Below are 27,462 nucleotides of genomic sequence, written 5' to 3'. Positions count from 1 at the left end.
CAATACGTAAAGAATTGAATTTGGTTATCAACATGCCAACAAACTTAATGAATGCTTTACTGAAAATAAGAAAATTAGTGATTGGCGGTTTTCAAGTTTCAATCGGAATATTCTAAAGTGGCAACCTTGTATGCTTTGGACTACAAAAATATGCTGATAGAACAGTACATATAAGGTAAGTCCTTATCTCATAAATGTCAAGGGCTACCAAGAGCTTATAAAAATTAATATTTCACTCTCAATAAGCTCAGTTTATAGCAGACAGACCAGTGGAGCAGTTCATATTGTCAACTGAATTAAAATGAAATTGCGGACTTTAAGATTTCTAACGTTTTTGTTTTTGGTGGAGGTACGCATATCTCTAGCCGATTTCGACTCAGTTAAAACTTCGATAACTATTGAACAAAGCACGGAAAACAAATGCAATGGTTACTGTTTTTCGGTTTATAAGCCCATATTCGATCTTGTTAATTTGAAAGATGATCAAATAAAAAGGCAAAATGAAGAAATTATTAACCTAAAAAATCAAATCAAGTCCATGGAGACAAAGTGCGAGCAAACTACCGAAAATTTTCCGGACTCATGTCCCAGTGGCAATAAAAATGGAATTTACCAAATTAAGATAAAGGGTATGGAGCCATTTAAAGTGCCTTGCATGTCGCCTGTTTCTGGATGGTCGGTAATCCAGAGGCGTTTTGACGGATCTGAAAACTTCAATCGTACCTGGGAGGATTACAAGAATGGTTTTGGGGACGTGAAAGGGGAGTTTTTTATTGGGCTAGAAAAGTTGCATAGGATGACTGAAGAACGAACTTATGAACTTTATATTAGACTTCGAGATGTTAATGGAATCAATCGCTATGGTGCTTATGATAGTTTTAAAATCGGCAGTGAAGAGGAGTCGTATGAGTTGAAAACGTGGAGTAGATATTCCGGTAACGCCGTTAACTATATTGAAAACTACGGGGGAAACAAGTTCACCACTTTTGACCGGGATAATGTCAATAATGGAAACTGCTCTGAAGCTTACTACGGTGGTTGGTGGTACAATGAATGTGCCGAGAGGTAACAATTTTTGATCAAAAATAATTACGATCTTTAAACTAAAACCATTTCAATTACAGTTCGCTAAATGGAATATATTATAAAGGTCGCAACAGAGATGAGTCAGAAAGAAATGGAATTTTCTGGAGTACCTCGGATGACTACTATATTGAGAAGTCCCTCACATTTGTTGAAATGATGATTAGACCGATATCTTTTCAAGATTTAGTCTAAGCTTAAACTGAAAAAGAAATCATTTGAAAAATTAAAAATAAAACAAAACTCCATTACATTTTTTAAAGAAGCATTAAATTAAATTAATGATAATCAAAACAAGTTGAAGGTTATATTTATCCGTTTTGAATAAAATTATATGTATTAATTATTTTTGTTTTTTATTCATATACATATTGGTTTAGATTTTATTTTGTATATATTTTAATTTTGTCCAAATTTTAAATTTATCAAACACTTCTAAAATTTATCTAACCAAAAATTGTTTTTTATTTTCAATGTTACATGCAAAAAAAAATTTTAATATAAGCGGTGATTTGGTTTATGGAGAACATTATAGAGCGAATTAATTGAGTTAATCCCTGCGTTCCCTTCTTATTAAAGTCTCCCCCCCTTAAAAGAACCTAAGATCCCCTGTGTTTACTTACCAGACACAGAATAATGCATCCAGTTTAGCCGAAGATTTTTTGCAGCCCGCTCCAATTAAGTTTTACCTGCACCCATGCTGACCGCAGCCAGACAAATTTCGAAAACAATTTTCCGCCCAGCAAGTGTGACTCGTTAGGCGCTTCGGCGGTGGCTCTACTCGTAATTGAGCAATTATTCATTCAAATGGATTGCCAATTTCGCCGACCAGCCCACAACAACAGAGGATACGATACTACGCGATACGATGCGATACACCTCGGGGCCAATTTAGCGGATCGAACTGCGAACTGCAAGCTGCAATTGCGATTGCAATTATAAAACAATCACTTGTCGGGATAGGCGGCTCCTGGTCGCCACCTTTAACGGCTGCCCATTATTTCCAGTATCCGATGCGATGCTTCTTGTTTCTTTTTTTCTTTTTCCTGCTGGCTTGTTTTTCTTTTTCTTTTTTCTTTTTGGGCGGCGGCCACGCAAATTGTGCTTACTTAATAAGTCGTACAACCTGCTAATGTGAGCAATTTACCAAAGGAACGCTGGTGGTGCAGGTTCTGTTCGCCGTATTTTTCTTTATTTTTCTGCATTTTCTGTGGTCCTCGCGCATGCGCAGTCGCCGATTGCAATCTGCGCAGAAGGAAGCCGCCACAAAATAGCAGCGTGTGTGAGTGCGCACAATAAAAGGTGCGAGCTTAAAGAATTTATGGGCCAACCACCGGTCGATAAGCCAAGAAAAATAAATAAAATAAAATAAAAAAAGAAAAGAAAAGAAAAAAATAGCCAGTAAAGGAGCTCGCTTCGTGCAGGCAAAACAAAGTCGCTGGGACAGCGCACCTAATTATTATAAATAAACCAATCGAACAATAAAGATCTGCTGGCCAACTTTCCACGAAATGTGCACAGTGGCCATAAGAACTTAATCGCAAATGAGATTCCGGGCCAGTTCGAGTCCCAAAAGCGGAGGCTAAAGCCGGCAACGCCATCGATAACACAATCGATGATGAGGCGGCTCCCAAGTCCATTCCGAACCCGAATCCAGGCTAACAAGCGGTTTGATGGGGCAGCCAGTCGGCTGGATTAATCGCTGACATGGCCGGGGGAAAATTCTGGATGGCAGCGGGAGCGGGTCCCAAAAAGTCCAGGCTTACACTCAGGCGAAATGTGAAGTTTTTTATTTAAAAATACATTTTTGGAAGAAGAGCTAGAAATTTATTTATTAGGAATAAACTATTAAATTAAATAATTAAATTTAGTGTTATAAGTGTTATGTTCAAATTAATTAAATTCTTGGGCCTTTAGAGGTTTAAGTAAAGTTAACTTAAAGGAAATTAAAGAAAAAACGTCTCTAAGAGAAACAAGCTGTTTTTATTTTAATTATAACTTAAAAAAAATTAACCCAAATTTATTGAAAAACGAAAATGAAATTAACTTTAAAATTTTGTTTATAAAGGTGCGGTACTTGCGAAATATTGATAACTATATCGTTTCAAAAGTATTTCGTAAAATTTCGAAAGTATTAACTTTGAAAAATATTTTTATTTTAAGAAAACTTGGTTGCCTATCAATGTAATGTACTTATTCATAAATGGAATATACCTTTATATTATCTCTTTTAAATATTTTGCATCTGACAAATGAACCCATATTAATAAAATATAAATAAAATGTTTAACTGTATAAAGGAACTCGTGATTTGTGAGGCATTATAACAAGATCCCCATTTTTCTCGAAGTGCAAGTCCTTGGAGCCGCAGATAAGGCGCTGACGTAGTTAAACATATTGTAATTGCTGCGATGCCAGAAACGGGTTTCCGTCCCGGCCTGGTCCGGCAGTCTGGTCATTGTTTCGGAGTGGCTTCTGTATCGGTCCCAGCATCAGATTACCACTCTATGTGCAGACAAAGGCGCAGCATCATCAGCCAATAAATGGAAGGCGTCGTTGTCGTCCTCAACGGCATCCCGATCCGCATCCCGATCCCCTCCGCTCCCTCGTTCCCCGCCCCTCATCTTCTCCAGCCTCCTGTCGCTGTCGTTACGGCCTTTGATTTTTGTGGATCAGGAGCAGCACAGTAGCCGTTCGATAATTTGCTATGGCATTCCAAGTGTATGTCTCCTTATCCGCATGTCAATCAAGCTCCTAATTATTCGCCGAATGCAAAAGATAATTGGGCCGTCGTTTTTGGGGCCTTCAACTGCTACCACCAACTGGATTTGGCCAAAACCCATTTCAATATAACAAATGAGAAAGGGTTCTGCAGGGAGGCAATTATGACAAACTCAAAAATCTGAAGGGGTCCGTGGCATCCAATTAAATCAAAGGGAATAAATAAGAGAAGTGGGGATAAGCAGGAGATAATACGGTGACATATGCGTTGAGATAGAAGGAATATTTAAACATAAGCCAAAAATATGGGTATTCCTTAAAATTCAAAATAAAAAACACTTAAAATAAAAATTTTTTAAAACAGTTTTTAAACATATGTATGTAGTTTACAAAAAAAAAATACAATAAATAAATAAAAAAATTAATTTTAAAAAAAATGTCAAGTTTTTAGTTTGTTGGGCCTCTACATAGCTTAAATAACTTAAATGTCCTAATAGTCCCTATTGTCCTTATTGGTAGTAGCTACATATATATTCCCCTTTTCAATTTTTTCAAATTTAAAATAGAGAAATTTATTTTTGCAGGTTACTCTATTTGGAACTCATGATCTCAAGAGAGCATCACTTACAGCCACATCTGAATTTTTAACGGCAGCTAATTCATTTGCCGTCCCAGCAGGTTTCCAGCTGCCTATTTCTATATATTATCAGCGAGTGGTAATCATGCTGGGAACGCATTGCACTAGGTTCACATGATCGCATATATGTCCTGTTCCTGGCCACTCGAATGCACACAGAAAAATTAATACAATACTTTAATGTTTCTATATGTTTTTAAACCCAAGAAAATTACATTTTAAATTATTAAAAATTAAATCACAAATATTTTAAAAGGCTTATAGAAATAATAATTAATGTATAATAAATTATTATACAGCTAATAAATCACTTACCTCCTTTTTTAAAAATGTTACAATTCGTAAGCTTCAGGACTTTATCTTATTTAAAGTCTTATGATATTTTTTCTATTAAAACTAGAATCTTAAATATCAATATAGAAAGAGCTTAAATAAAAAAATTATTTTTTTATATTTAAAGTCGTAAAGGACTTTTTATTTATACTATTTTCTCTTTCATAAAATCTTGTAAAGATCTAGTTAGTTGCTTAATGAAAATACATCGAATCGTGTTATTTCTTTTTGTGTATCTCCGAGTGTAATGAAATCACACATAGACGGGGAAAATGAAACTGCGATTGGAGCCGTTGAAAAAGCGAGGAAAAACGAGGCAAAGAGCGGGGCTTTACGACATGGAGACCATCGACACTTTGTACGTTGTTGTGTAAAACGATTGGCGCGTTAATCAACGTACAAATTTCCGACTTATATGGCCAGCGAATTAAATCGTTCCCCCGAGATCGGCCAGCCTGCTCAGCTGTCTTCCTGACAGCTGCCGATTAGAACTGGAGCGATAAATTATACAATTGCCATGCGTGAGACCCGCAAGAGAGAGGATCGGTTCGGGATTGGATCGTATTGGGCTCCATATATACACATATATATCGAGGACGCGGCTCCCGATTCCCCCGGCTCATCGCAATGACAATTACACTGATTACATTAAATATATGAGGCCCATATTGGGAGCCCAGTGCCGCTGGGAGTGTTAACTGTTCGCCTGTCCTCTAAAAAAAAATTAAAGTTGCAGTCGAGCGCAACTTGCACAATTTGCTGCCCCTTCAAGTATGCAACACGAATCGCTGGCCCAAAACTGATGAAAACTATGCAAATTAGTTGGGAGTTAAAAATGGGTGAAGTGGCCTTAAGAAAAGGGTGCCGTAAGTGAACATTAGACACTCTAATATTGCGGGTTTTATCCTGTTAATATTAAATCACACAACTACATCACTCAGAGTTAAAAAGATACTATAGAAAAGATGAAAAAACAATGAAAAATATGTATTAAAAAAAATGTTTAGAAAACGACTTAAAAAAGAACAATTAATTAATAAAATATAAGTAAAAAAAATAACTTTGATTTATTAACAACTCGAAAATATATTTTAAGGTATATTTCAGTCAGCGAATGAAATATTTTCAAGCTATTTAAATAAAATTAGTCTAAGATTTTTATGTTTAATTTTATTCAATTGTTCCAGTTTAAATATTTCAATTGGCTAACAATTTTCATGGCAAATTTGAACCTTATTAAATAATGTTTTAAAGGAAATTAAAAGTAAAATATAAATCTAATCTACCTCAAATACTCTACTCTTGAAAAAATCGACAAGCATGTATTTTTCGACTTAAAAACAAGGGTCTGTTTGTTATGAGTGCAGTTTGCTTAAAATTCTTGTGGCGCGTCATGAAAAATCAATTATGTTAGAACTTTCTGAGCTAAACGCTAAACAATTGCGCATAATTACGAGAGTTTGGGTCCGCATTGCATTGCCGTTGCCCTCAATTTGTGCATTTGCATAAGAGAAGGGTTGGGGTTTTAGGAGCCAAACAAGAAGGAACAACAATTAAGGTTCAAAATGGCAAAAGTTAATGACCGAACAATTGAGGAAATTCACGTAAATGACTTCGGGGGCCTGATACGGATATGGATACGGACTAGAATTGGGCGCATTCGAAAGAATGCAGGAAATGTTTAACTGGGAATCGTTTTTAGAACTAGGAACTGCGGGCATTTCAAATAATATGTGAAACGGAAACGGGTTCTGAATAAAAGTCATTTTTAAAACGCTCAGGGCGGGAATTCTGTCGAGAATAAACACTTAGTTTTTATTGTAATCAACATAAAAATATATTTCAAAACTGAATTTTAAAAAGTCTTCCAATTTTGTTTTAAAATAGTATTGTTTTTTAAAGATACATAGTTAAGACTGTATGTTATAAAGGTCATTAGCTAATAATAATTCTTATAGTTGATTTAGTTAAAAATAATAATAAATAAAGAATAAATTAAAAAATATATCAAAAATAATATCATATAAAAAATGTTTTAATTGTAAACTAAAAAAGTGATATATTATGTAAATTGTGTTTTTCGCCGCGAGCCAATTGGAAACTGATTGGACTTAAATTTCGCGGCAAAACGCCAACTTAACAGCTGCTTCGGATATCGATAAGCAGAATAGCCGCATTAGTCAACACTGGCTTACGATTTTTTAACAGTTCTGCTAATTTATTCTAACAGTACCATATCTAGAATGCGTTTTTGAAATGTAAAGAAATATCGGTACTTATTTTAGTCTATTTATTAGTTTTTTTTAGGACTGATTTAAAATAGAGCCTTAAAAGGTTAATAAATTGATAGTTGGTTAAAAAAAATTAAATATTCTTCCCTTCTTAGGCTTTGTGTCCATACAAATAATAATCTACTATTTTAAATTGCTTAATTTATTAATCAGAGATCCCATTGATGATTTCCTCTAAGTTGCAAACGGGGCATTGTCGAGCTTCATACATTGTTCCAGTAAGGCACAATATCCAAAAACCTTCCATACAATTCAGTGCTAGTAAAGGTGAGAGCAAGTAAATTCGGATTTTATCGACACAACTGAACCAAGTCTTGATCTTCATTGGAGTATTGAGATAGAGTATTCTCAATTGGCCAAGGTCCGGAACATTTTGAAAGCCATATCCTGTAATCTCAAAGTCATCATTAATCTATGAAGCGTTTTCAGAAAAGCTCACCTGGAACATCAATAAAAACGTTTGAAGAGTGCTCTTGAGTCTAATGGCATTTATCAGGACCTGAAACATGTTCAAATGTTCGGCGTAATATTGGGATAATATTGTCGCATATCCTTGCCAAATCGATTTTAATCACTTTCGTCGCTTGTAAAAAGGCGAACTCGATGTGAATTTCTTTGTAAAGGTCATAGTTCCATTCATTAAAAACTTTGACGAACCTCTCGCAGCTGATTACAAAATTAATAAGATCCCAATAATTCTCAGAAGTACGTCTGAGTACGTTACATTTGATCTGTCGAAATATCTCGTAAAGTTGGTGGTTGTGGTGATTATATTTGCAATTCTCCATCCAAACTCACAACTATTTGAATAAGACTTATAAAAACAACTGCTCAGTTGCCCTGCAGTAGTAGTGATTGATCACATAAATCTTATCGAAGGAGGTTCAGGTAATGAGGTAATGAAGATACATATATAAGATGTAATTAAAGCTTTTTCACACCATAAGCTGACCAAAATCTCTTTCGGAATACAACAATTTTAAACGGTCCTGGCTGATATATCCATTTTTACTATGAAGATTTTGATTTATTTCTTTCATATTCGACTTGAATGTTTTAGTCATTTGTTCATTCAAATTCATTAATAAATATTTAGCTTTATATTAAAAATTATACCCAAATTAAAATAAATCTCAGTTATAGTTTTTAAAAGGGAGCTGAAAAGCCCTATAAAAAATGACATTATGTTTGTGATTCGGTGAAGCTAATAAGTAATCAGCAGTTTAATTTGTTGCCCACCACGATTTTTGGTTTACCACTTAAATTTCTGACGGTATCAAAAAGAAGGCTATGCCAGATCCTTTCGAAAGTAGTTTTTAAATTCTTTAAATTTAAATTTCTAGTACTCCCGCCCGACACGCACACAAAAGCCGAACCATCCGCTTACTGCAAGCCGAAATTCAAAAATAGCAGACTGCGCGCCAAAGGAACAGCTGGTTCGGTCTATCGATAGCGGTCCGAACAGACGTTGGCCAACACTGGCAACACCGATAGCCAGGGACTATCGATAGCTGGGGCGAAGAAGGAGGAGGAGAAGCAGAGCAGAAAAACACAAAAACCAATTGTGAAAAAGTGTAAAATTCAAGGAAAATTCTTGAGAGTTTTACCCCCCACGACCACCTGCCGAAAACTACCTTATAACACTAGGTTTTTAGGTTTACAAGCGAGATTTTTGCACCTGCTAACACGCACACAGATAGAGCACTCACCCACACAAAAACCCAAATCGTCATTCCCTTTTTTTGCGAAATCCAAGACGAAGGCCACAACAAATGCAGATTGGAGCTTGATTGGTTTGCGATTACTGCCGAGTCACACGGGATCAGCAAACTATAGCCTATATAGACTATAGTTTTGTATAAAAGCCAAAAAAGAGAAAGGCGAAAAGCAGCCATGTCCGTGAGGACAAAGGTTCTGGGTCTGGTGGACGTGATGATGCGCGTTCCACCGGTGATGGTCATAGATGAGATCCTGAGGATCGGAATGGGTCTGCCCACGCGACTCTATCCGGACAAGAGTCCCGGAATACCCGCCAGTGATAGCCCTCCAACGGAATCCCCACCAGAATCGGACCAAGACCCCTTCGCCAGTATCAAGGAGTTCTTTGGCCTCGGCGGAGATAGTAGTTCGCCAATGACCACATCCGCCGCGGGAACCGCTCAATCTGCCCTGGAACAGACGATCGAAAATGCATCCAGATCGGCGCAGTCGCACGGAATGCTCAGCTCCGGATTCAACTCCCTGATGGACGAACTATCCCACGACGAAACGCTAGCGCATGTGCTCAGCATCACCACTGTCAAGTTCGTAATCTGCCTGTTCGGTGAGTAATCTTAAATAGTCAATTTTCCTTACCTAGGGCACATGGAATTCTACTAGGAGAGGTAACATACACGTCATTTTAAAAAACCCGGGTTAAAGTACCATCAATATATTGTATTCCATATATCGAGTAGTTTCAATTCTTTATCCTCGTCGGTCCTTATGTATGACTTACAAGTATGAATGGCCGATAATACATAAACCAAGTAAAGACCATAAGTAACAACATTTGTCATAAATATGTGGAATGGTTGTTTATGTTATAAAATACAGACGTTAGCTTATTATTTATCATTTATTTTTTAAATGAAATACTTAAGTAGACAACTACAATTACTTGTGGACAATTAATGTTGTTTATAACAACGATCTCTATCAAATATTATCAACATTTTTATTACCCATGCGCCCTTTTCTGAATCATAGCTAACTACAAATATTTTAAAGGTAATTTTAGGAAATTAAGTGATTAAAATAAATATAGATTGGCTAGTAAAGGGAGATAACATGTTATCAAGCAGTTTTTAACTATTCTTTCAAGTAGAATTATCTTTCTGAATGGTAGTTTTTGCAAAATTCAATCAAAGGCTTATTTCTTCGAGAAACTTACAACGTGACCAACAGGATAATTTTGTATGATTTATACCTTTACGCGCAACGAAAAAAGGCCGCTGATGTAAATAATCGTAATCTTTAGCATATAACAAAATCCAAGCTATATTTTGATTGCAACCAAAATGTAAACACAATCAATAAAATTATTTAAAGTTCACTGTATTCGACCTGCTGACGAAACCAAAATTCCAAGGGCCGCTTATCGGACGCACTTTGAACACCATTAAAACGTAAATATTTGATTAAATTTCTTCGTTTTACTGCAGGTTTCCTATCCGCCGCTTGCATCTTTATGCTATGGACCCGTCACCTGGTGATGGTCTACATGTTCCTCACCTCGCTCGGCCTCACCTTCCTGTCCTACTGGTCCAATGTAAGTGCCTTGGCGCTGATGGAGCGGAGCCCCAGCATACTGGAGGATCTCATGTCGCTGAACACCACGAGATTGCTGGATTCGGGCGGGGTGGTCATGTCGCTGGCGCCGCATCTGATGGCCCAGTGGTTCATGGGCATGCTGTTCGCCTACATCCACCTGGGTCCGAGGTTCGAGATGCTCCAGAAATGGATGCCCATCATCTTCGCTAGTCCGATTCTGGGGGCCATGCTTCCACTGCCGCCCAAGATGGTGCAGCACCTACCTGTTGTGGCCGGATTCGCGCCCATCATCCTCACGAAGATCACGCTGATGCACAGCGCCATGGAGGCCAGTCGAACGGTCTACAATGGGTATCAGTACGCCATGAACTTTGTGTCCAACTTTGGACTGTCTGCGCTCATCGAAAACGAATGGCAGCGCCTGAATGTGCCCAATGTGCTAAGGGTTTTTTGGACCATCAGGTGTGTTCAGATATATTTCTTTAATTTATGTTAATTATGCACATAACACAGTCTAATTGTTTCACTTTCTGCGGTAATGTGTCAGTAGAACATGGTCATTAATCAACTTGTTTTTTAAATATTCATTAATTTTTCTAGAATCCAGATCCTCTGGATGCATTTCCTTAAAATCATAAACTAATAATCTCCTAAATTGTATAGGATTATTCAAGGCGGCTATGCTTTGGCCACGACGGAATCCGAGGAGCCACTGGAACTGATGCCGGCTACGCAGAAGCTTCTCGTCGATGGCTGTGAAACTCTGACGGCGGTTTTAGGAATGACGGGGGTCATCTCGATGATCTGCCACTACATCGGACGCGGCTTCCAGTGGTACCTGCTGACCTACGACAACGACGAGGAGAAGTCACTGGGCACTGTCTCAGCAGTGCTTTTCTACATCCTGGCCCTGCAGACGGGACTGACTTCCCTGTCGCCGGACAAACGCTTCATTAGGTTGTGCCGGAATCTGTGCCTGCTAATGACCGCCCTGCTGCACTTCCTGCACAACATAGTCTCGCCCATTCTGATGTCATTGAGTGCGGCACGGAATCCCTCGCGAAAACGCCATGTGCGCGCCCTCACCGTCTGCGCCTTCCTCGTGGTGATGCCCGTGTCCCTTCTCTACTACCTCTGGTCACAGCGATCCATCTCCACCTGGCTTTTGGCGGTTACTGCCTTCTCCGTCGAGGTGATAGTCAAGGTGCGTATCTCATTCGAAATTGAATTTTAAGATTGATAACAGTTCGAAATTTCCTCAAATACAGTCTTTTTTGTACACCCATTCAACTTAATTAATGAAATGTAATCGATGTATTCAATCATTGAACTTTAGACCCACGTTTATATATACTTTTATTTTAATTGTTGGTTTAATTTGCCAATTAGTAGCTTACCTATTAATATTAACATATTAAACCAATTAAAAACATACTGTGAATATCAGTATTGGCTGATAACTTAATATTTTATATATATTTTTTTTAGATGTTGGTTAAATCAGACATTTAGCTTTTATATTAATTATACACTAAAGATTCCAGTAAAAAACAACGCAGTACACATAATATAAAAATAAATATCAACTTTGTCTTCTGTCTCGGCAGATATCTTGCAGAGGGTATTACAATTTTAGTCAGAGGTTTGCCATTTAAAGTTTACATTTTCTTGATCTGTATCAACAGTCTTAGCAATCTAGTCTCTAACATATAAATCTATCAGTGTAAAAGATTGACTGAATCGCCGTTCTACCATACATCTGCCATAGGAACGATCGAAAACTTCGTATTGTTTATCGGAATAACTTCTTTGTTTTAAAACATTTACGCATAAGACTCGTTTGTTGTTACTAATGAATAAAAACTTCATTTTTTTTTGCTTTTTTACACACGAAATTTAAGAACTGTTAACACTAGACTAATTACATATTCTCCCTCAGGTGCTCGTCTCGCTGGCCACCTACACACTCTTCCTGCTGGACGCCAGACGCCAATTCTTCTGGGAGAAGCTGGACGACTACCTGTACTATGTGCGTGCTTTTGGAAACTCTGTGGAATTCTGCTTTGGAATCCTGCTTTTTATCAACGGTGCTTGGATCCTGATCTTCGAATCGGGTAAGTTGATGGCCAGCCTCCCTCGTCCTTGTTACATTAACACATGAGTAAGCAAAGCCATCGCCGCCATCGATGCCTATTTGTGCATCGGATCCGGATATCGAATCTCGAATCCACATCGTTTCGCGTCCAGATTTTCTGTTCTGTGTGTGCATGTAATATTTTTATTTAATTGATTTTGTGTACCGATAACTATAACTTGATAGCCCAAAATGCTACAGGCGGCGCCATCAGAGCGATTATGATGTGCATCCATGCCTACTTTAACATATGGTGCGAGGCCCGGGCGGGATGGTCGGTGTTCATGAAGCGGCGTTCGGCGGTCCACAAAATATCTGCCCTGCCAGAGGCAACTCCTGCTCAACTGCAGGCATTCGACGATGTCTGTGCCATTTGCTATCAGGTGGGTTTTGCCTTACAATTTCAATACATTATTCATTATCTTATTATTTTATTCAGGAAATGTATTCGGCCAAGATCACACGGTGTCGTCACTTCTTCCATGGCGTCTGCCTACGCAAGTGGCTGTACGTCCAGGATCGTTGCCCCTTGTGCCATGAGATCATGATGTACACGGACAAGGCGGAGGAGAACGCACAGGAAGTGGAGCCAGCGGCGGCTGCCCAAGCCGAACAGCCACTCCGTATCTACCCGCGAGACGTGAGTACAAAAAGGAGGGATATTTTAATACAAAAATTAGTGCTACAAGAAAATATCATGTTTAAATAACGGTTAAAACAGTCGACTCATAAATTATGCACTTCTTAAATTCGATTCCCATTATTTTCTACAAATTTTTGGGGACAGAAATTATAGCAATGATTTTTAAAACAAAAAGCGCAAAACTAAGACCTATAATAATGTTAAAAGAAATATTGTTATTGATATTCCAGGACGGAAACAACGCTGGTGCGCCGCGACGTTCCCCCGAGCGGGTTCCAGTCGAGATGCCAGAGGTGGCCACCACTTCGTCCAATGCAGCAGCGACGATCGGGGCGGAAGCAGCAGCGGCCATTGTGGAGTCAGCAGCGGCTGTTGGCGAGGCCAGGTCCCTGGGCAATGTCTCCAGCAATGCCACCCAGCGAATGAGCGCCAGCGGGAGCAGTGAGAGCAGCTTTATCACAGCATCCGCCCAACCTCCTCCACCAACGGCCACTTCTGCAGCTGCTGTGGCCACGGCAGCGGCCAGCAATACGACGCACATGTTTCGGATGACGCAGGACCAGCAGTAATCGGATCTGATCGGAACGGGAGCGCTCGGCGTACCTTGTTTATCTTCTTTATCTTACCACTTGGATATGTTTTGTGTGTAGTGTACTTATGTAAAAATTGCAAATCTTTGTAGCGATCCAAGGCATCTCTATTCCTTTCAAGAGCAATTTATTCCTACCACACGACGACACACTTTCTATCACACAAAACACACGACAAGACACCTTCGATCCTCATAGGCACAGACATTTACGTATATATATATAAAACACGCAGCCATGCTTAATTAAATTATATACCATGCATATAATAGCGCGCTGAACGATAATGAGACGATAATTAAACCAGAGATCTATGTACGTTAAGTTTATGGTAAAAAGTTGATCCAAAAATGTTGAAATACACACAAAAAAATGTAGCCCTAAGTTTGCAGCGGATAAAAACAGTGTAAAAATACCATCAGCGGATGAAGAAAAACAAAAACGATAAACATTTTATGTGGTGAAGTCTGAAAATGATTTAATCAAGTTACCAAGTAAATCTAGTTAAAAACATAACACGAATTCAACATAGATGAAAAATGAGAGCAAAACGAAAAATTGCGTTGTATAATTTTGTAATGTAAAGATAACTTGAATAAGAAAATCCTTGTTTTGTTTTTTATTTAAATTACCTATGTACGTTTATTTAGATTTAATGTAATTAAACGAAAGAAGCGGAAAATACAGAAAACATCAAAAACAGTCTAATGTAAGAAAAAACACACAGAAACAATTGTGTTGACTTTTGACTAGAGGTATGGGTGTTTAGATTTCGGTAAACAATAATATTAACATGAATTACAGTGCGTTTCAGAGCAAATTAGGTTTATTTTTAAAGAATCCTTTAGGATATGCTGGCATTATCAATTTTTCTTTGCTGTTTTTCGTAAACTGCCTTTCAGCTTTGAAACGCACTGATGTACCAGCCAAAATCAATTCCTTAGTTGAAAATCAAATCATTATAGTTGCGGAGGAGGTGATATGGGGACACACGGCAACAGGTGGTAGTACGGACCACGGTGATACGATCGGCACGTTCGAAATTGGCTTTAACCGTCTCATAATAGCGACCATCGCTGGAAACAAAATAATGTTACCAAAAAAAGGTACAAAATTATAAATTAAAACAAACTCACCTGAGAACCATGCAGCGTAATTTGAGGCATTTGACACGCAGTATATCGATGGCCTTTTGGCTTTTGTCGGAGAATCGCAGGTTATCCGGATCCCAACGCAATTCCAGGCGCTCCAAGTTGCCACAATTTGAGGCGATGGTGTCCATCAGCTGGTCCACATGGATGTTGACTCCTAGCTTTTCAGCGGTGCCCATGACAATGATCCTAACAGGGAAGATAATCCATTTTCTTATTCATCCCAATTTTCTAATTTATATAACCTACTTGCAGTTGCCCAGCAATGGAAGAATGCTCATCCACAATTGATCTGTGATGTGCGGCATTCCGGAGAGGCAACAGGCGCTAAGCTGGTGACCCTGACGCTGCACAAACTTAAGGAGTCCCTCATCCGTGATGTTGTCCGACGAGTCCAGATCCAATGAAATAAGGGATCTAAAAGGTAAAAAAAATATATATACAACGTTGTAAACATGTACAACTTGTGTTTCATCCCACCTGGTACTTCCAGACTCCATCCATTGCTTCAGAACGCCGTCATTAAATCCATTGATCTGTCCGGCTGACAGGAACTTTAAGGCCGGGATCCTGGTAAGCATATCCACCAGGCACTCGGGCGAAAGATCCGTGGCCGTGATGTCCAATTCCTGCAGGGCGCACTTATCCCACTCGGCCTGCATCACGAACTCGGACTTCAAACTGGTGCCGTTCATCAGCAGGCAGGTCAGGCGCTTCGATCTCTGGATCAGGGTCTTTAAAGTGGAACCTGTGACCTTGTTGCAGAAGTTAACTGCCAGACACTCTAGCTGAATGCAGTTGGAGCTGAAGGCATCGATGTGCGAGTCGTCGATGAAGTTGATGCCGTACAAATTGATCACACGCAAATTGGGCGTGGCCGATTTGAGTTTGTGGACATTGATGACCTCGTAGATCTCCTCCTCCTCCTCCTCGCACTTCTCATAGGTTCCTATCAAATGGAGCACCTCCAGTCCGTTGATGAAGTTGTAGATCTTGCGCATGAAGCCCTCCATGAAGATCACTTCGGAGAGACAGACACACATGTACCGGAGTTTGGTGGGAAAGGCCTGCATCTCGCTGAAATCGTGCAGCTGCATGGCTGAAAAGAATTAATAGTTAATTAAATAAAACAATTAATCAATGATCAACTGAAATACCAACCCGTGGAGAAGTCCAGCAGCATGTGGGTGAGATTCGGACACTTGGCAGACAGTTCGTGGAGCACCGTGTGCGTGATCAGCTCAATGGGGAGTTCTATATAACGGAGAGTAGGACCAAATCGCACGGAGATCAGCTGGAGCAACATCTCCAGGGAGCCCACATGCAGTCCAGACACCTCCGGCCGCAGGGAAACATTCTTCCAAAGACGTGTATCGTAGGCAATTTGGCGCCATCGACGACAAATCCGGGCCAGGCGACAGATCTCGCGGTGCGACAGGTATGAGAATATGTGCAGCAGCACCTTGTCGGGCAGCTTCTCGATGGTCTGCGGGTGAGAAAAATATTTTAGATACACAGAAAACAAATTAAAAACATATATACGTATTCGTAAGCACTATTTTCCTACTTATTTGAATCAAATTAAACGAAATATAAAACTTTTTGGATGGTTACCAAAAATCTACAACTTTTTATAAATAGTAAATCGAACATATTAAAATTGTTCTTAAAATTATACACATTAAATTCAAGTACAGGTTAATTATACTTTTTGTATTTATTTTAGAAATAATCAAAAGAATTGGAGAACTTCTAGTAGTATTTCAAAAAAGTATTCAATTTTTGGTGAGAGTAAAACACTATGATATTAATTTTCAAATATTTTTTGAATATTCAAATAATGATTTGGAATTTTTGTTGTATGGTTTACTACTAATGGTATTTATTTTATTCGATTTTTTATTTGAATGAGAATACGCACAAACTTTCACACAAATGTTTTTATCATGTTCGATATAGTTGTTCATATATTCAAATGGTTTTATATTTTTGGTTTGAGTGCATTTTTTTATCAGAGGGGGATATTTTCTCCTGGTTTTCAGGAGATAAGTGAGGTCTCAAAGTAATCTTAAAAACTCGCTGTACCGTATCGGCGAAGGGACTGCGAACTGTGCCATCGGACAGGTAAACCTGCGAAGCCTCGACGGCCAGCTGACCCCAGATATCCGTGGAAATATCCATTCCTCAGGCCACTCGAGTATATAGTATCGATTCGAAAGCACTTGCTTATATAAAATATAGGTAAGAACCGAGAAGACTACGCGTGGTCTGGCCTGCCAGCTGAATATCCGTCGGACTGAGCTACTTTCGCGCTACTGCGAGAAGGAATCCCATCGACATCGACATCGGAATCTCCAAAAGAACCGCCAGGCAATAGACTCAAGAGAACCAGGCCACTATTTATAGACGAGCGCTAGTAACGAGAGCAGTGGCAGATCTGTCTCGGATGCATCAGCTGTTCATGGGCACCGCACCACTCACGCACTCTCCCAGAACCACCCGACCACCTAGCCACCCACCCGGTGGTGCACAGAAAAATATACCACTTCATCAACAACAAACAAATAATTGGAAAGATATGATCCTTTTCAATATAGAGTCCTAAATATTATCCGTTTTAAAGTAAGCTTTAAAAAAAGACTTCCTATAGCAACTAAACAAAATTGCATTATTAAAATGTTTTTATCTAAATCGAAAACACAGCTTATTGAATTGTAAACTTTTTTTAACATTCGGTTCTAATTTGTACCTTATCCAAAAACATAGACACATTACAATAAATTGGTAAATTTCTAAAAAAAATGTGATTCAATAATACAAAAAGCCAAAAAAAAAATTATCTATCTTTTCCATCTATCTACTTTATAGGGAATTGTAATAGCTTTTGAATGATTGTAAAATTTTCAAATTCAAAACGATTCATTTCTCAGTGCAAGCGAAAGCATATAGAAACGCATGTTGTTTGTTGCCAAGATTTCTATATACACGCGATCGGTGGTCTGGGTTTGTTTTGTTTACTATATCCCATAGCACAAAGTACTTACCAGTCGCGTCTTCACCGCCCCAGAATCGTGAAGTCCGATGGCTGAGGTTTGCGCTGCCAAAACATTCCAATTATCCATCGTGGAACTGGCCTAACTCTTGGATCGGATCAGCCGGGGAATTGTCTGTGTGTTCTGTTGTATAATATATAGTTTCTCTGGGTCCGTGTAGTTCTGGTTCTATCTATGGGAAATATACAGGCTGGCGCCGGTTTGTGTCGTCGTGGGAGTATTTTGCAGGCGACGTCTATAAGAAGCACAAGCATTCATTCATGAGACAAGCAAGATTCTACGAGGCATTCCTGATTAGTCACGTTTCGATGCTGTTTCTACCAATTTCAATCTTTGTAATCGTTTTTACAAAATTGGGAGATTAACATTTGAATAACGGTTTGTTTTCTTTAAGTTGTATCTTCAATATATTTAATTAGAAATTCAAACAATTTTAAAATCGGACCATTTCTAGAAATGTTAGCATATAATCTGTTACACGTTTTGACAGACAATGAGATGATTTTTTCATTTTATTTCGTAATAATCCGATAATAATAGTACAGTACTGAAAAAGCTTCGTTCTACTTCTTAACTTTTTCTGTATTGTAAAATAAATAATACTATTATGTATTTTAAGTAAGAGTGTTCGATGCATAAATCAAGCCACAAGCATTTCCTTAACTGCATAGTTCGATATCGAAATGAGGTTAAAAGCGGCATAAAACATATAATTACCCATTTGATTAATTGATTAAACAAAATTGTTAGGCACTCTACAAATAAATGAACACGAGAACAAAAGCCATTAATTAATTATTTATTGCCCCGCCTCAAACTGCAGTCAGTTGGTTAAAATAGCCAATTTACAACAATAGCACTGGCAAATTTTGAAGAATTTAGTGAACATTTTTTTTTTTTTTTTTTGATTTGCGAGTACACATCAAAATTTTGTTCACCCTTTGCCTGGGTTATTTATAGTCGGATTCGCCTGGTTCTGGTCACAAATTGCGAGGCAGCACCGAAAAATAAATGCAATTTCGTAACTTTCACAGAACAATGTTGGGGGTCGAACATACTTGGCAAATTGCACTTGAGATTTCACTTCTTTGATAGCAAATTACTGGCAATTAGTGGCAAAAATCCGGCGAAAATCGATGGGTTTTATGGCATTACATGGGCCAAATTTTCCGCGTACTTGACGGCTCCACAACTCTCTGGCAACTGAGAAAATCAGGCGTCCGCGGAAGATGGTTTATGCCAAAATCCACTCGGCTAGTCGGTCGTATTATATAGTTGGATATGGAGGGGTAATTGGGGGACGATCTCAGTACAAAGAGCGAGTGCAGGCGTCATTTGCCGCAGCCGGCAGACATGGCACCCGGCCAACGGAGGAGCACCTCACGATCATTAGGAAACATCTATAATAATATCAATTATTTTACATCCAAATTAGCGTTTTTAAATAATTGACTTGGTATGTACTTTAAGCAAGCCAATCCACCCTCTGTCTAATTACGTAAATTTGTAGCTGTTAAGGAATCATCCCGAATATAAAATATAATAAATAATATATGTTCCATAGCTGAACACTACACTAGAGCGGATACTCCATAAATCCAACCACATCCAGATAACATCTTATTGTACACGCTGGCCTTTGGAGTAAAAACAACAGACCCCAGATCTTAACAAGATTGGATGTTGTGAAGAGAATAAAATATATATTTTACAAAAATAAAAAAAGCCTATTGGACATAGGAGGCTTAGTATCTCTACTCATAAAAACAGTAACCAGACCATGATACAATAACATAAGGTAGTCTCGTCGGCTGTCTAAACGTTCGGGTTTTGGTCAGTGCGTGTTCGTCTTTCGAAGGGAAAGGTTGTCTTGTATTGTATGTTATTGTATCATGAACCAGACTATTGGAAATATTAAAGAATACGAATTTAAACAAGAAAGGAAAGCTAACTTCGGGCGGAGCCGAAGTTGATATACCCTTGCAGAATACTCTGTAAATTATATTCTCCAAAATTATTCATATGATGCATTCTTAATACTCATAAAAATCCCAACTTCCTAACTTTAAAAACACCAAAGTTATGGCATTTCCAATCGTTCAGTTATATGGCAGCTATAAGATATAGTCGGCCGATCCTTATGAACTTTGGTAGGTCGGATTGATTGGCCAAAAATAAAACCCATAGACAATCCCAACTTCCTAACTTAACAAACACCAAAGTTATGGCATTTCAGATCAATTAGTTATATGGCGGCTATAGGATATAGTTGGCCGAACCTTATGAAATTTGGTAGATTGTATTGAATGGCCAAATATAAAACCGGTAGAAAATCCCAACTTCCTAACTTTACAAACACCAAAGTTATGGCATTTCCTATCAATCAGTTATATGGCAGCTATAAGATATAGTCGGCCGATCCTTATAAATTTTGGTAGGTCGGATTGATTAGCCAAATATAAAACCCATAGAAAATTCCAACTTCCTAACTTTTCAAACACCAAAGTTATGGCATTTCCGATCAATCAGTTATATGGCAGCTATAGGATATAGTCGGCCGATCCCGGCCGTTCCGACATATATACTGCGGCAAAGGAAAGAAGGCTGTGTCAAAGTTTCAACTCGATAGCTTTAAAACTGAGAGACTAGTTTGCGTAGAAACAGACAGACGGACAGACGGACATGGCTATATCAACTCAGGAGGTGATCCTGATCAAGAATATATATACTTTATAGGGTCGGAGATGTCTCCTTCACTGCGTTGCACACTTTTGACCAAAATTATAATACCCTCTGCAAGGGTATAAAAACGAGACTTTGATAAGAAGCAGAAATGTCGCACATTGTATTTGCTTAAAAATTAGAAATGGAGAAAACTTTCACTTTTTGATGTTTATCATGAATATATTCTTATACATTATAGGGTCGGAATTGTTTCCTACAAAGCGTTTCAAATTTTCGACGGAAATTATAATACTTATTACATTATATTTCTAACCTCCTCTGCAGAGAAGGTTAGAAATATAATGTAATAAGATTTATGATTTTATTCTGTGTAGTGCCAAGAAGCATGAAATGGGAAACTGGCTTGATCTTTTAAAGGTTTTGGTATCAACAATGACGCCACAGTGGACTAGTACAATTGGTTAAATCGCTTTAAATCGCATTAGACTTATTGGGCAACTATAGATGAACATGTCGATGCTGTTGAGCTTGCCAGTTTTAAATGCTCATTTTCAGTTTTTAATATTATAAAAGATAAGATGGCAAACAGAGTTCGAATATTGTTACCAAATCAGGGCAAGAATTTTGAGTCGTCTACAAAAATGTTGAGACGTTTAAAAAGCTAAAAGATAATTGCGCTATTCAATGTTAAATTTACAAGAATGTCAAAAGAATAATAATAAGATGAAAAATGTATAATAATCACTAATATTTCTGACAAAGCTTTTGAAATTCAAGGTGTTTTTAAATTTAGGGGAAAAACTGGATTATTGAAACGAATAAGACGAGATTATTTAGGGCAAAAGCAGAATTTGCATCTGGCAACACTGCTTTTCTGATCAGTCGTTCTCGCGGTGATATCGATATTCGTAGGTGTGTCTCAGTGCGCGTGCATGTGTCAACAGTGGAGTTTCCTTGTTTATTCGTAATTTCTGTAAGAACTGCAAGGTAAAGTCAGTCTGATAAACAACTAATAGCTTTTAAAAACAGAAAGTGAGCTGCCCAACTGCAAACATAAACTAACATATGCAATAACAAAGTTTGTTTATATTTTTATTGTGCACTGCCAGTTGCAACCAGTTGTGTGTGTGTGTGTGTTTTGGAGAGAGACGCCCAACGAGTTGTAATTGTAATACCTATCGAACAAAAGTTGTAAATTACCATTTCAAAACAATAGTTTTTTACCGTAATCCTTTAAAATGTATATTTTATTAATATACCCTTATCAATATAATATATAGCATAGGTAAATAGGTACTTATTACGAGGTCTATTGTAAAAATGTTGATCTGATGTTTTTGTTATTAGGGGTGGTCACGTCATGGACTTAAAAGTGTTATCATTTTAAAACATTTGTTTATAAAAAGAATAGTTTTAAGAAAAATTTCGCTGTTTATATTAACCGACTTTTAAAATAACGCGAGTCATAAAATTTGTATTACGATTTTTGTAAACTATTGTTTTGTTAAAATAACTTTTTATTTATTTATTCGTAATCTGATATTTAAGTGAAAGAAATATTATTCCTCCTTTAAGAAAATGTAAATGTAAAGCTGGATTACACCACCCACAATTTCCCTCAAGCAATTGTCGTAAACGAATTAGGTGTAATTACAATTATCCGAAATTAGAGTGCCTCAAAAGTGCCCAATTAATTAAGACTAACACAATTTAAACTGCCGATCCCAAAAGACCAAAGACAGATTGAAGATTACAGACATTTTTACCCATAAATCTATTGCTAAATATAGTTTAGAGATATTTAAAATAGCGTTAGGCTTGGTATTGTAAACGAGTTAAATTTCGAAATGTCCATGTTTTTATTTTAAATATCGTAATTATAAAAATAGTTTTTTTTTATAAACTATGACTACACCAAAAGGTTTCACATGATTTTAATTGCAGATAAACAAGACTGTTCTAATACGATTTAGATAATCATAAAAGCCATCTAAGAGGTCTGTCCAGAATAAATATGTCACACCTTGTATTATTGTTCCTAATAATCTGTTCAATGATTTTTAATATAGTCTATTTGCCTCAGGAACTACGGTACACCGATCCAGACCCCAAGATGTCATACTCAGCGGAGCGAGCATTGTCCTTTCTGTATCCTCTGGCGATCGTGGCCTCGGTGATCTGCTGCATCACGTCGGCGGTGGCCTGGTCGCATTGGCAGTACGTCCTAAATGCCTGTCCGGACACCAACTGCGGATGTGTGCTCCACGCCAGGAGCACCTATAATAACTTCGAGGGCGGAAATATCGCCTATTGCCATTATGCCACCTATGGACTCCTGTTGCCCCTGCTTTTCGCCGTCGTGCTGGGCGTCTATCATGGTTATCGGATGTGCATCGGGCGTGGCAAACCCAAGGCGGGCACAGCCACCATCCGGCAGCGGTAAGTATTCTAATTCCGATCGAGTGTCTGGGGGTCAAGCGGGTTAATCGGCTTGCCACATTTGTTTGCTCGCCATCATGGGGCGTCTGGGTTGGCCTTATGCTAATGATGACCACTCTGCGGATGAGTAACGCAGCAATATGTGCCAGGCCTCAATAAATCAATTAAAAAATGGGAAGTTTAAAAGAAAATATGGATATTTTACCAAAATGTTAATTAAAAATTAAAAATTAAATGAAATAATAGTGCGAATTGTGATAATCTTAATTTAATTTGGCCGATCTGAAGAATTTTATGAATTTCTATCAACAAATATTCTTTAATGGAATCTACATTTTTTATTTAATTTTATTTCTGAAAAAATATTAATAAAAAATTGAACTTTAAGCCTGCAATAATCTGTTAAGATAACCTTTCTTTTGATTTATTGCTAACATTATAACATTTGAGCTTAGCTGAGTTTAAATAAATAATTGATTTATAATAGTCATGTCTAATTGAATTTGATATTCAATACAAAATATATATATTTAAGACTTAATTTCCTGTTCTTTCCAATAGTTCTGGAGACATGATTGTGGTAACCACTGAGTCTGAACTAACTCCCGACGGCCTCTCACCTTACTATTGTGAGTTTATTGCAGAACGAAGGTTTCCCGACATAATATTTAATATCGTATTTTAATTTTAGGGCTCCCTGCCACTCTCATCTCGGTTATCATGTTCATCTACCAGCTGATCTACTCTGCCATATTTACGGACGGATTTGAGGTGACCTGCAAACAGTACAGGGAGTCGCTTTTGAAGGAAATCCAGGGCGTGGGAAATATAGTGCCCGTGATCAAGGGACGACTGTCGTGCGCTGCTATCTTTGACTTTATGGACTATTTGGTGGAGAGTGTATCCTATGAAAGAAGGCGCTATGGACGCATTAACACCGCGATATGTCTATATTTCACTCTGATTTTCACCTGGGTAGCTCTGTTTGCCTGGTTTGCCATCGGTGTGATCAATATCGTCCACCTTCGACGCACAAAAGCCGCTAGAGTTTAAATATACCGGGCAGTGGATTAAGAGGAGCTGGAAAATCCTGCCAACACTCGATTGGAATTAAAGAAACAATGAAAAATTCACCACGCACATTCGCCTTATATTTAGTCGTAGCCTTACGAAGCGCCACTTATTTATTAGTAGACACACACGTCCACGGTTCAAATCAAAACACATTGTACAAAGAAATGTATGAACAACGAGCGATAAATTAAATCACGATATAATTTTTAATTTACTTTTTTAATGGGTAACGGACAATAATATTACAATGTTGCAATCATCACAATGATCCTATAGGATAATAGTGATTTTATTTCTTACTGAAACATTAAGACCCTATTTGATCTAAATTTTAATCTTATCAAATTTAAGCTGTTTAATTTAAAATTGTTACAACTAATAAGGAATATTTTTTTAGTATTAATTGCAATTTTTGCATAAATAAGAAACGAGTAGTTGCACTGGAAAGTCTTTTATAAAAGGTGTTTAAAAGGTAACTCATTTTCGCAAAAAAAATATTAAAAGTATTGAAATCCGTTTGTCTAAGATAAAATAAGTTTAACAAAAATCAATAATAAACTTAGTATTAATTGAAGGTTAACGGTGTTTGATAAGAAGTACACCAAAACTGTACCTAGGTACGTAACTATCTAGGTACCGTAACGGTATTTCTGGTATGTTTTGTGTAGACTAATTTTAAGATTTTATTATACGCACGGTCATACCGTTTATATGCTGACGTGCCGCAAAGGAATTGTTTACGAGAGAACTAGCTAATTAAAAGAAAAATCTCAAACAAAATGCTGGACATACAGACTCACATGGTAGGGCATTTTATTCCTTAATCCTTGAATGCTTAATAAACCTTTTATTATTGCAGGACTTTGCTGGCCAGGGAAAAGCTGAGCGTTGGTCCCGCTTTATCATCACATTTTTTGGAGTTATCGGCTTGATTTACGGAGCCTTTGTGCAGCAATTTTCGCAAACTGTCTATATCCTGGGAGTCGGATTCGTGCTCTCCTCCTTGGTAAGTTCCTTAACACTTTAACATATGCACTTATAACTCCGTATAAACCCATTTCAGATCACCATTCCACCCTGGCCCTTGTATCGCCGTAACGCTCTGAAGTGGCAAAAACCCATCGACACGGATGCCAAATCCTCCAGTTCCGAATCCGGTGATGAGGGCAAAAAGAAGAAGAAATAGTCGTAGCCAACAGTAATGTGTATTTCTCACTATCCATTATAATATACATACATAGATAACTAAATGGGACGTCGGTATGATATTAGATCATTATGATCGTAGTACTTATGAATAAGATCGTACATGTTGGCGAAGAAAAACAGCAGGTTGTCATATTGTCCATTGTAGGGAGATACCCTATCCATGTCCTCGATGGAAGTATCTATCTTTAAGGGTGCTGCCAGTTGATAAAACCCTTCGGTAATTTCGAGATTATCTAGTCCTCTGTATAAAGAATTCAAGCCCCAGGCATTTATGTGCACTTCGAGGAGGAATTGGTGAACGGCTTCTATCGTGGCCAGATACCAACGTGGACTTCCCCGCTGATGACGCCAAAATTGGGATAACCTATTTTGTAAGACTACGGTTCTAAGACTCCGAATCCTTTCATCTGCGTAGATACCGCGACTTTGGTTCCAAGTGCTGTCTATGAAGACAGCTCGACGAATGGGCAGGTTCTCCAGGTTCCAGGTTTTCTTCGGGGATTCCTGATCCTTCAAGTGGGGTTCCTGCACCTCCACCTCATCCATTCTCCTTCGCAGCATGGTTCCCATGTGATGACCTTTTGGCAGTCCATAGTTATCCCCTATCTGCAGCTGGATGTTCCTTTCAAAAAGTTGAGGTACCGTCAGGGCAGTGGCACTGGGAAATATTAGAACCACTCCTGGTTCCTGCCGGTAGTCGGGTATATCCGGAAAGGTGTGAATCCTCACGTGTTCCGGCGCCAAAACAGCCGCATGAACAGCAGTACTTTTGCCGTCTATTTCCTTCTTGTGCTTGATTATGTCTATTCTAAGCGGTAGCTCAACGCGTGGTAGTAGCTCCTCCAATTCTCCCACCGGTGTGTAGCAACTATAGCAGAAAAACTTGCGCGAACGATTGCACAATTTGCAATTGTGGCGGCCCTCGATGGAATCCAGTATTGTGTGATCCGAAATCCGCATATTTACAAAAGGATATTTGCGGGTCCGCTGCGGTGCCTCCAACGGATGCGACATTTTCCCGGAAAATCCCTATAATATAACCAAAACAATTGGAATAACAAATTTGTAATGGAAATGGCCAACAAAAATATCGATAGCAATCAGCTGATTTTGGTAGGGCTGGCGGTTACACAAAAAACATGTGCGCTGGAATATCTCGATTGCGACATAAAAATCATGTAAAATATGTGTAAAAAAAACTTTGTGTTTTCAAATCTTCTTCAGTGACAATAACTTTAAATTTAAAATTAAAAATATATTTTTACTCCATTGACCTACCTTTCTTTATGTTCAGTAACTTAATAAGTAGTCCGAAGTGTCCCACAATTTTAAAGTGCCATGTTTCTAAGGATTGGCATATTGTGGATTGATTCTCTAAAAATCTGCATTCAAATTTTCTCATTTTAACGTTGATCAAAATTTTGACTCAATTTTATGTTAGTTATTTCTAAGTTTCCGATGCCTTGTAAAAAGGTGTCCCTTAGTTGGATTTCTAGAGTCCATAAGTTAACCATATTTAAGCCGATTTTAAAGCGGCATACCTCTAAAGACTTCTGGATTGATTCTCTAAAAATCTGCATAAAAAAATCTGCAAATTTTTAATTTTAACGTCGATCAAAATTTTCACCCATTTTTATGTTAGTTATTTCTAAGATAGCGATGTCTTGTAAAAGGGTGTCCCACAATTGGACTTCTAAAGTCCATAACTTTACAATATTTAAGCCGATTTTAAAGTGGCATACCTCTAAAGACTTGTGGGTTGAATCTGCATTCAAATTTGTCATATTAATTTCAGGCCAATTTCGAACAGGCAAATTTCAAGCCTTATAAAGTTTATATATTCCTTGCATCACCATGTCCGTCTGTTCGTCCGTTTCTATGCAAGCTATTCCCTCAGTTTTAAAGCTATTAATATGCAACTTCTTATTTTTGTTGTAGGTAGTATATAAGTCTACCCGGGCTTACTATATCATATAGCTTCCATAAGAACAACCGGGAAAAACAGGGAAATGAAATTATGACTTTGTTGCTTTTAAAAAAAATTATCTATTTCATCAAAGATATAGTATTTTTTTAAAATTTTAGAAATACGGTTTTCATATAGCTG

The 27,462-nt window shown here is 37.9% G+C and overlaps 6 protein-coding genes across 11 annotated transcripts; 4 read left to right on the top strand and 2 right to left on the bottom strand.

Moving 5' to 3' along the window:
• The first annotated feature begins 270 nt into the window (after positions 1-270).
• LOC108052687 (angiopoietin-related protein 1-like) lies at positions 271-1,426 on the top strand. The gene is made up of 2 exons (XM_017135130.2): positions 271-1,065; positions 1,125-1,426. Exons 1-2 carry the CDS (start codon positions 302-304, stop codon positions 1,276-1,278), a joined length of 918 nt encoding a protein of 305 aa, XP_016990619.1. The 5' UTR covers positions 271-301; the 3' UTR covers positions 1,279-1,426.
• A 6,963-nt stretch (positions 1,427-8,389) lies between these two features.
• Positions 8,390-14,082, top strand: LOC108052689 (protein TRC8 homolog). 2 transcript variants are annotated; one of them, XM_017135132.2, is made up of 7 exons: positions 8,390-9,388; positions 10,269-10,839; positions 11,041-11,581; positions 12,317-12,491; positions 12,713-12,894; positions 12,951-13,151; positions 13,385-14,082. In XM_017135132.2, exons 1-7 carry the CDS (start codon positions 8,959-8,961, stop codon positions 13,721-13,723), a joined length of 2,439 nt encoding a protein of 812 aa, XP_016990621.1. In that variant the 5' UTR covers positions 8,390-8,958; the 3' UTR covers positions 13,724-14,082. The 2 variants fall into 2 exon arrangements, with proteins under 2 accessions (XP_016990621.1, XP_016990620.1); XM_017135131.2 differs by having other exon boundaries at positions 12,698-12,894.
• Positions 14,083-14,354: 272 nt separating this feature from the next.
• On the bottom strand, positions 14,355-19,129 carry LOC108052690 (F-box/LRR-repeat protein fbxl-1). Of its 2 annotated transcripts, XM_017135135.2 has the most exons (7): positions 19,007-19,129; positions 17,940-18,183; positions 16,057-16,381; positions 15,376-15,994; positions 15,145-15,312; positions 14,881-15,084; positions 14,355-14,820 (listed from the first exon to the last, which is right to left on the bottom strand). In XM_017135135.2, exons 2-7 carry the CDS (start codon positions 18,015-18,017, stop codon positions 14,685-14,687), a joined length of 1,530 nt encoding a protein of 509 aa, XP_016990624.1. In that variant the 5' UTR covers positions 18,018-18,183; positions 19,007-19,129; the 3' UTR covers positions 14,355-14,684. The 2 variants fall into 2 exon arrangements, with proteins under 2 accessions (XP_016990624.1, XP_016990622.1); XM_017135133.2 differs by lacking the exons at positions 17,940-18,183; positions 19,007-19,129 and adding an exon at positions 16,981-17,224.
• Positions 19,130-21,530: 2,401 nt separating this feature from the next.
• Positions 21,531-24,356, top strand: LOC108042335. 4 transcript variants are annotated; one of them, XM_017120560.2, is made up of 5 exons: positions 21,531-21,620; positions 22,578-22,630; positions 22,717-23,072; positions 23,634-23,701; positions 23,764-24,356. In XM_017120560.2, the coding sequence occupies exons 3-5, from the start codon at positions 22,747-22,749 to the stop codon at positions 24,123-24,125; spliced, it is 756 nt and encodes a 251-aa protein (XP_016976049.2). In that variant the 5' UTR covers positions 21,531-21,620; positions 22,578-22,630; positions 22,717-22,746; the 3' UTR covers positions 24,126-24,356. The 4 variants fall into 4 exon arrangements, with proteins under 4 accessions (XP_016976049.2, XP_016976048.2, XP_016976047.2 ...); XM_017120559.2 differs by having other exon boundaries at positions 22,703-23,072; XM_017120558.2 differs by lacking the exon at positions 22,578-22,630.
• A 467-nt stretch (positions 24,357-24,823) lies between these two features.
• LOC108042336 (signal peptidase complex subunit 1) lies at positions 24,824-25,396 on the top strand. The gene is made up of 3 exons (XM_017120562.2): positions 24,824-24,949; positions 25,006-25,152; positions 25,210-25,396. Exons 1-3 carry the CDS (start codon positions 24,926-24,928, stop codon positions 25,330-25,332), a joined length of 294 nt encoding a protein of 97 aa, XP_016976051.1. The 5' UTR covers positions 24,824-24,925; the 3' UTR covers positions 25,333-25,396.
• On the bottom strand, positions 25,330-26,428 carry LOC108042334 (tRNA-uridine aminocarboxypropyltransferase 1). Its single transcript, XM_017120557.2, has one exon. It carries the CDS (start codon positions 26,367-26,369, stop codon positions 25,392-25,394), a length of 978 nt encoding a protein of 325 aa, XP_016976046.1. The 5' UTR covers positions 26,370-26,428; the 3' UTR covers positions 25,330-25,391.
• Positions 26,429-27,462: the final 1,034 nt, after the last annotated feature.

Source organism: Drosophila rhopaloa, unplaced genomic scaffold, assembly GCF_018152115.1.
Source record: "Drosophila rhopaloa isolate 14029-0021.01 unplaced genomic scaffold, ASM1815211v1 contig_178, whole genome shotgun sequence".
NCBI lineage: Eukaryota > Metazoa > Arthropoda > Insecta > Diptera > Drosophilidae > Drosophila > Drosophila rhopaloa.
The sequence above is the reverse complement of the archived record's forward strand: the minus strand, read 5'-3'. Positions and strand labels throughout refer to the sequence as shown.

Excerpts from the sequence above, each read along its gene's own strand:
- LOC108052687 (XM_017135130.2), top strand. The coding sequence starts at position 302 with ATGAAATTGCGGACTTTAAGATTTCTAACGTTTTTGTTTTTGGTGGAG. Across the intron at positions 1,066-1,124 it reads TACAATGAATGTGCCGAGAG|TTCGCTAAATGGAATATATT; the intron begins GTAACAATTTTT and ends TTTCAATTACAG.
- LOC108052689 (XM_017135131.2), top strand. The coding sequence starts at position 8,959 with ATGTCCGTGAGGACAAAGGTTCTGGGTCTGGTGGACGTGATGATGCGC. Across the intron at positions 9,389-10,268 it reads GTTCGTAATCTGCCTGTTCG|GTTTCCTATCCGCCGCTTGC; the intron begins GTGAGTAATCTT and ends GTTTTACTGCAG. Across the intron at positions 12,895-12,950 it reads TCTGTGCCATTTGCTATCAG|GAAATGTATTCGGCCAAGAT; the intron begins GTGGGTTTTGCC and ends TATTTTATTCAG.
- LOC108052690 (XM_017135133.2), bottom strand. The coding sequence starts at position 17,076 with ATGGATATTTCCACGGATATCTGGGGTCAGCTGGCCGTCGAGGCTTCG. Across the intron at positions 15,313-15,375 it reads ATGGAGTCTGGAAGTACCAG|ATCCCTTATTTCATTGGATC; the intron begins GTGGGATGAAAC and ends TTTACCTTTTAG. Across the intron at positions 14,821-14,880 it reads TTACGCTGCATGGTTCTCAG|CGATGGTCGCTATTATGAGA; the intron begins GTGAGTTTGTTT and ends TTTTGTTTCCAG.
- LOC108042335 (XM_017120558.2), top strand. The coding sequence starts at position 22,747 with ATGTCATACTCAGCGGAGCGAGCATTGTCCTTTCTGTATCCTCTGGCG. Across the intron at positions 23,073-23,633 it reads ACAGCCACCATCCGGCAGCG|TTCTGGAGACATGATTGTGG; the intron begins GTAAGTATTCTA and ends TCTTTCCAATAG. Across the intron at positions 23,702-23,763 it reads CGGCCTCTCACCTTACTATT|GGCTCCCTGCCACTCTCATC; the intron begins GTGAGTTTATTG and ends TTTTAATTTTAG.
- LOC108042336 (XM_017120562.2), top strand. The coding sequence starts at position 24,926 with ATGCTGGACATACAGACTCACATG. Across the intron at positions 24,950-25,005 it reads TGGACATACAGACTCACATG|GACTTTGCTGGCCAGGGAAA; the intron begins GTAGGGCATTTT and ends TTATTATTGCAG. Across the intron at positions 25,153-25,209 it reads GATTCGTGCTCTCCTCCTTG|ATCACCATTCCACCCTGGCC; the intron begins GTAAGTTCCTTA and ends AACCCATTTCAG.
- LOC108042334 (XM_017120557.2), bottom strand. The coding sequence starts at position 26,369 with ATGTCGCATCCGTTGGAGGCACCGCAGCGGACCCGCAAATATCCTTTT.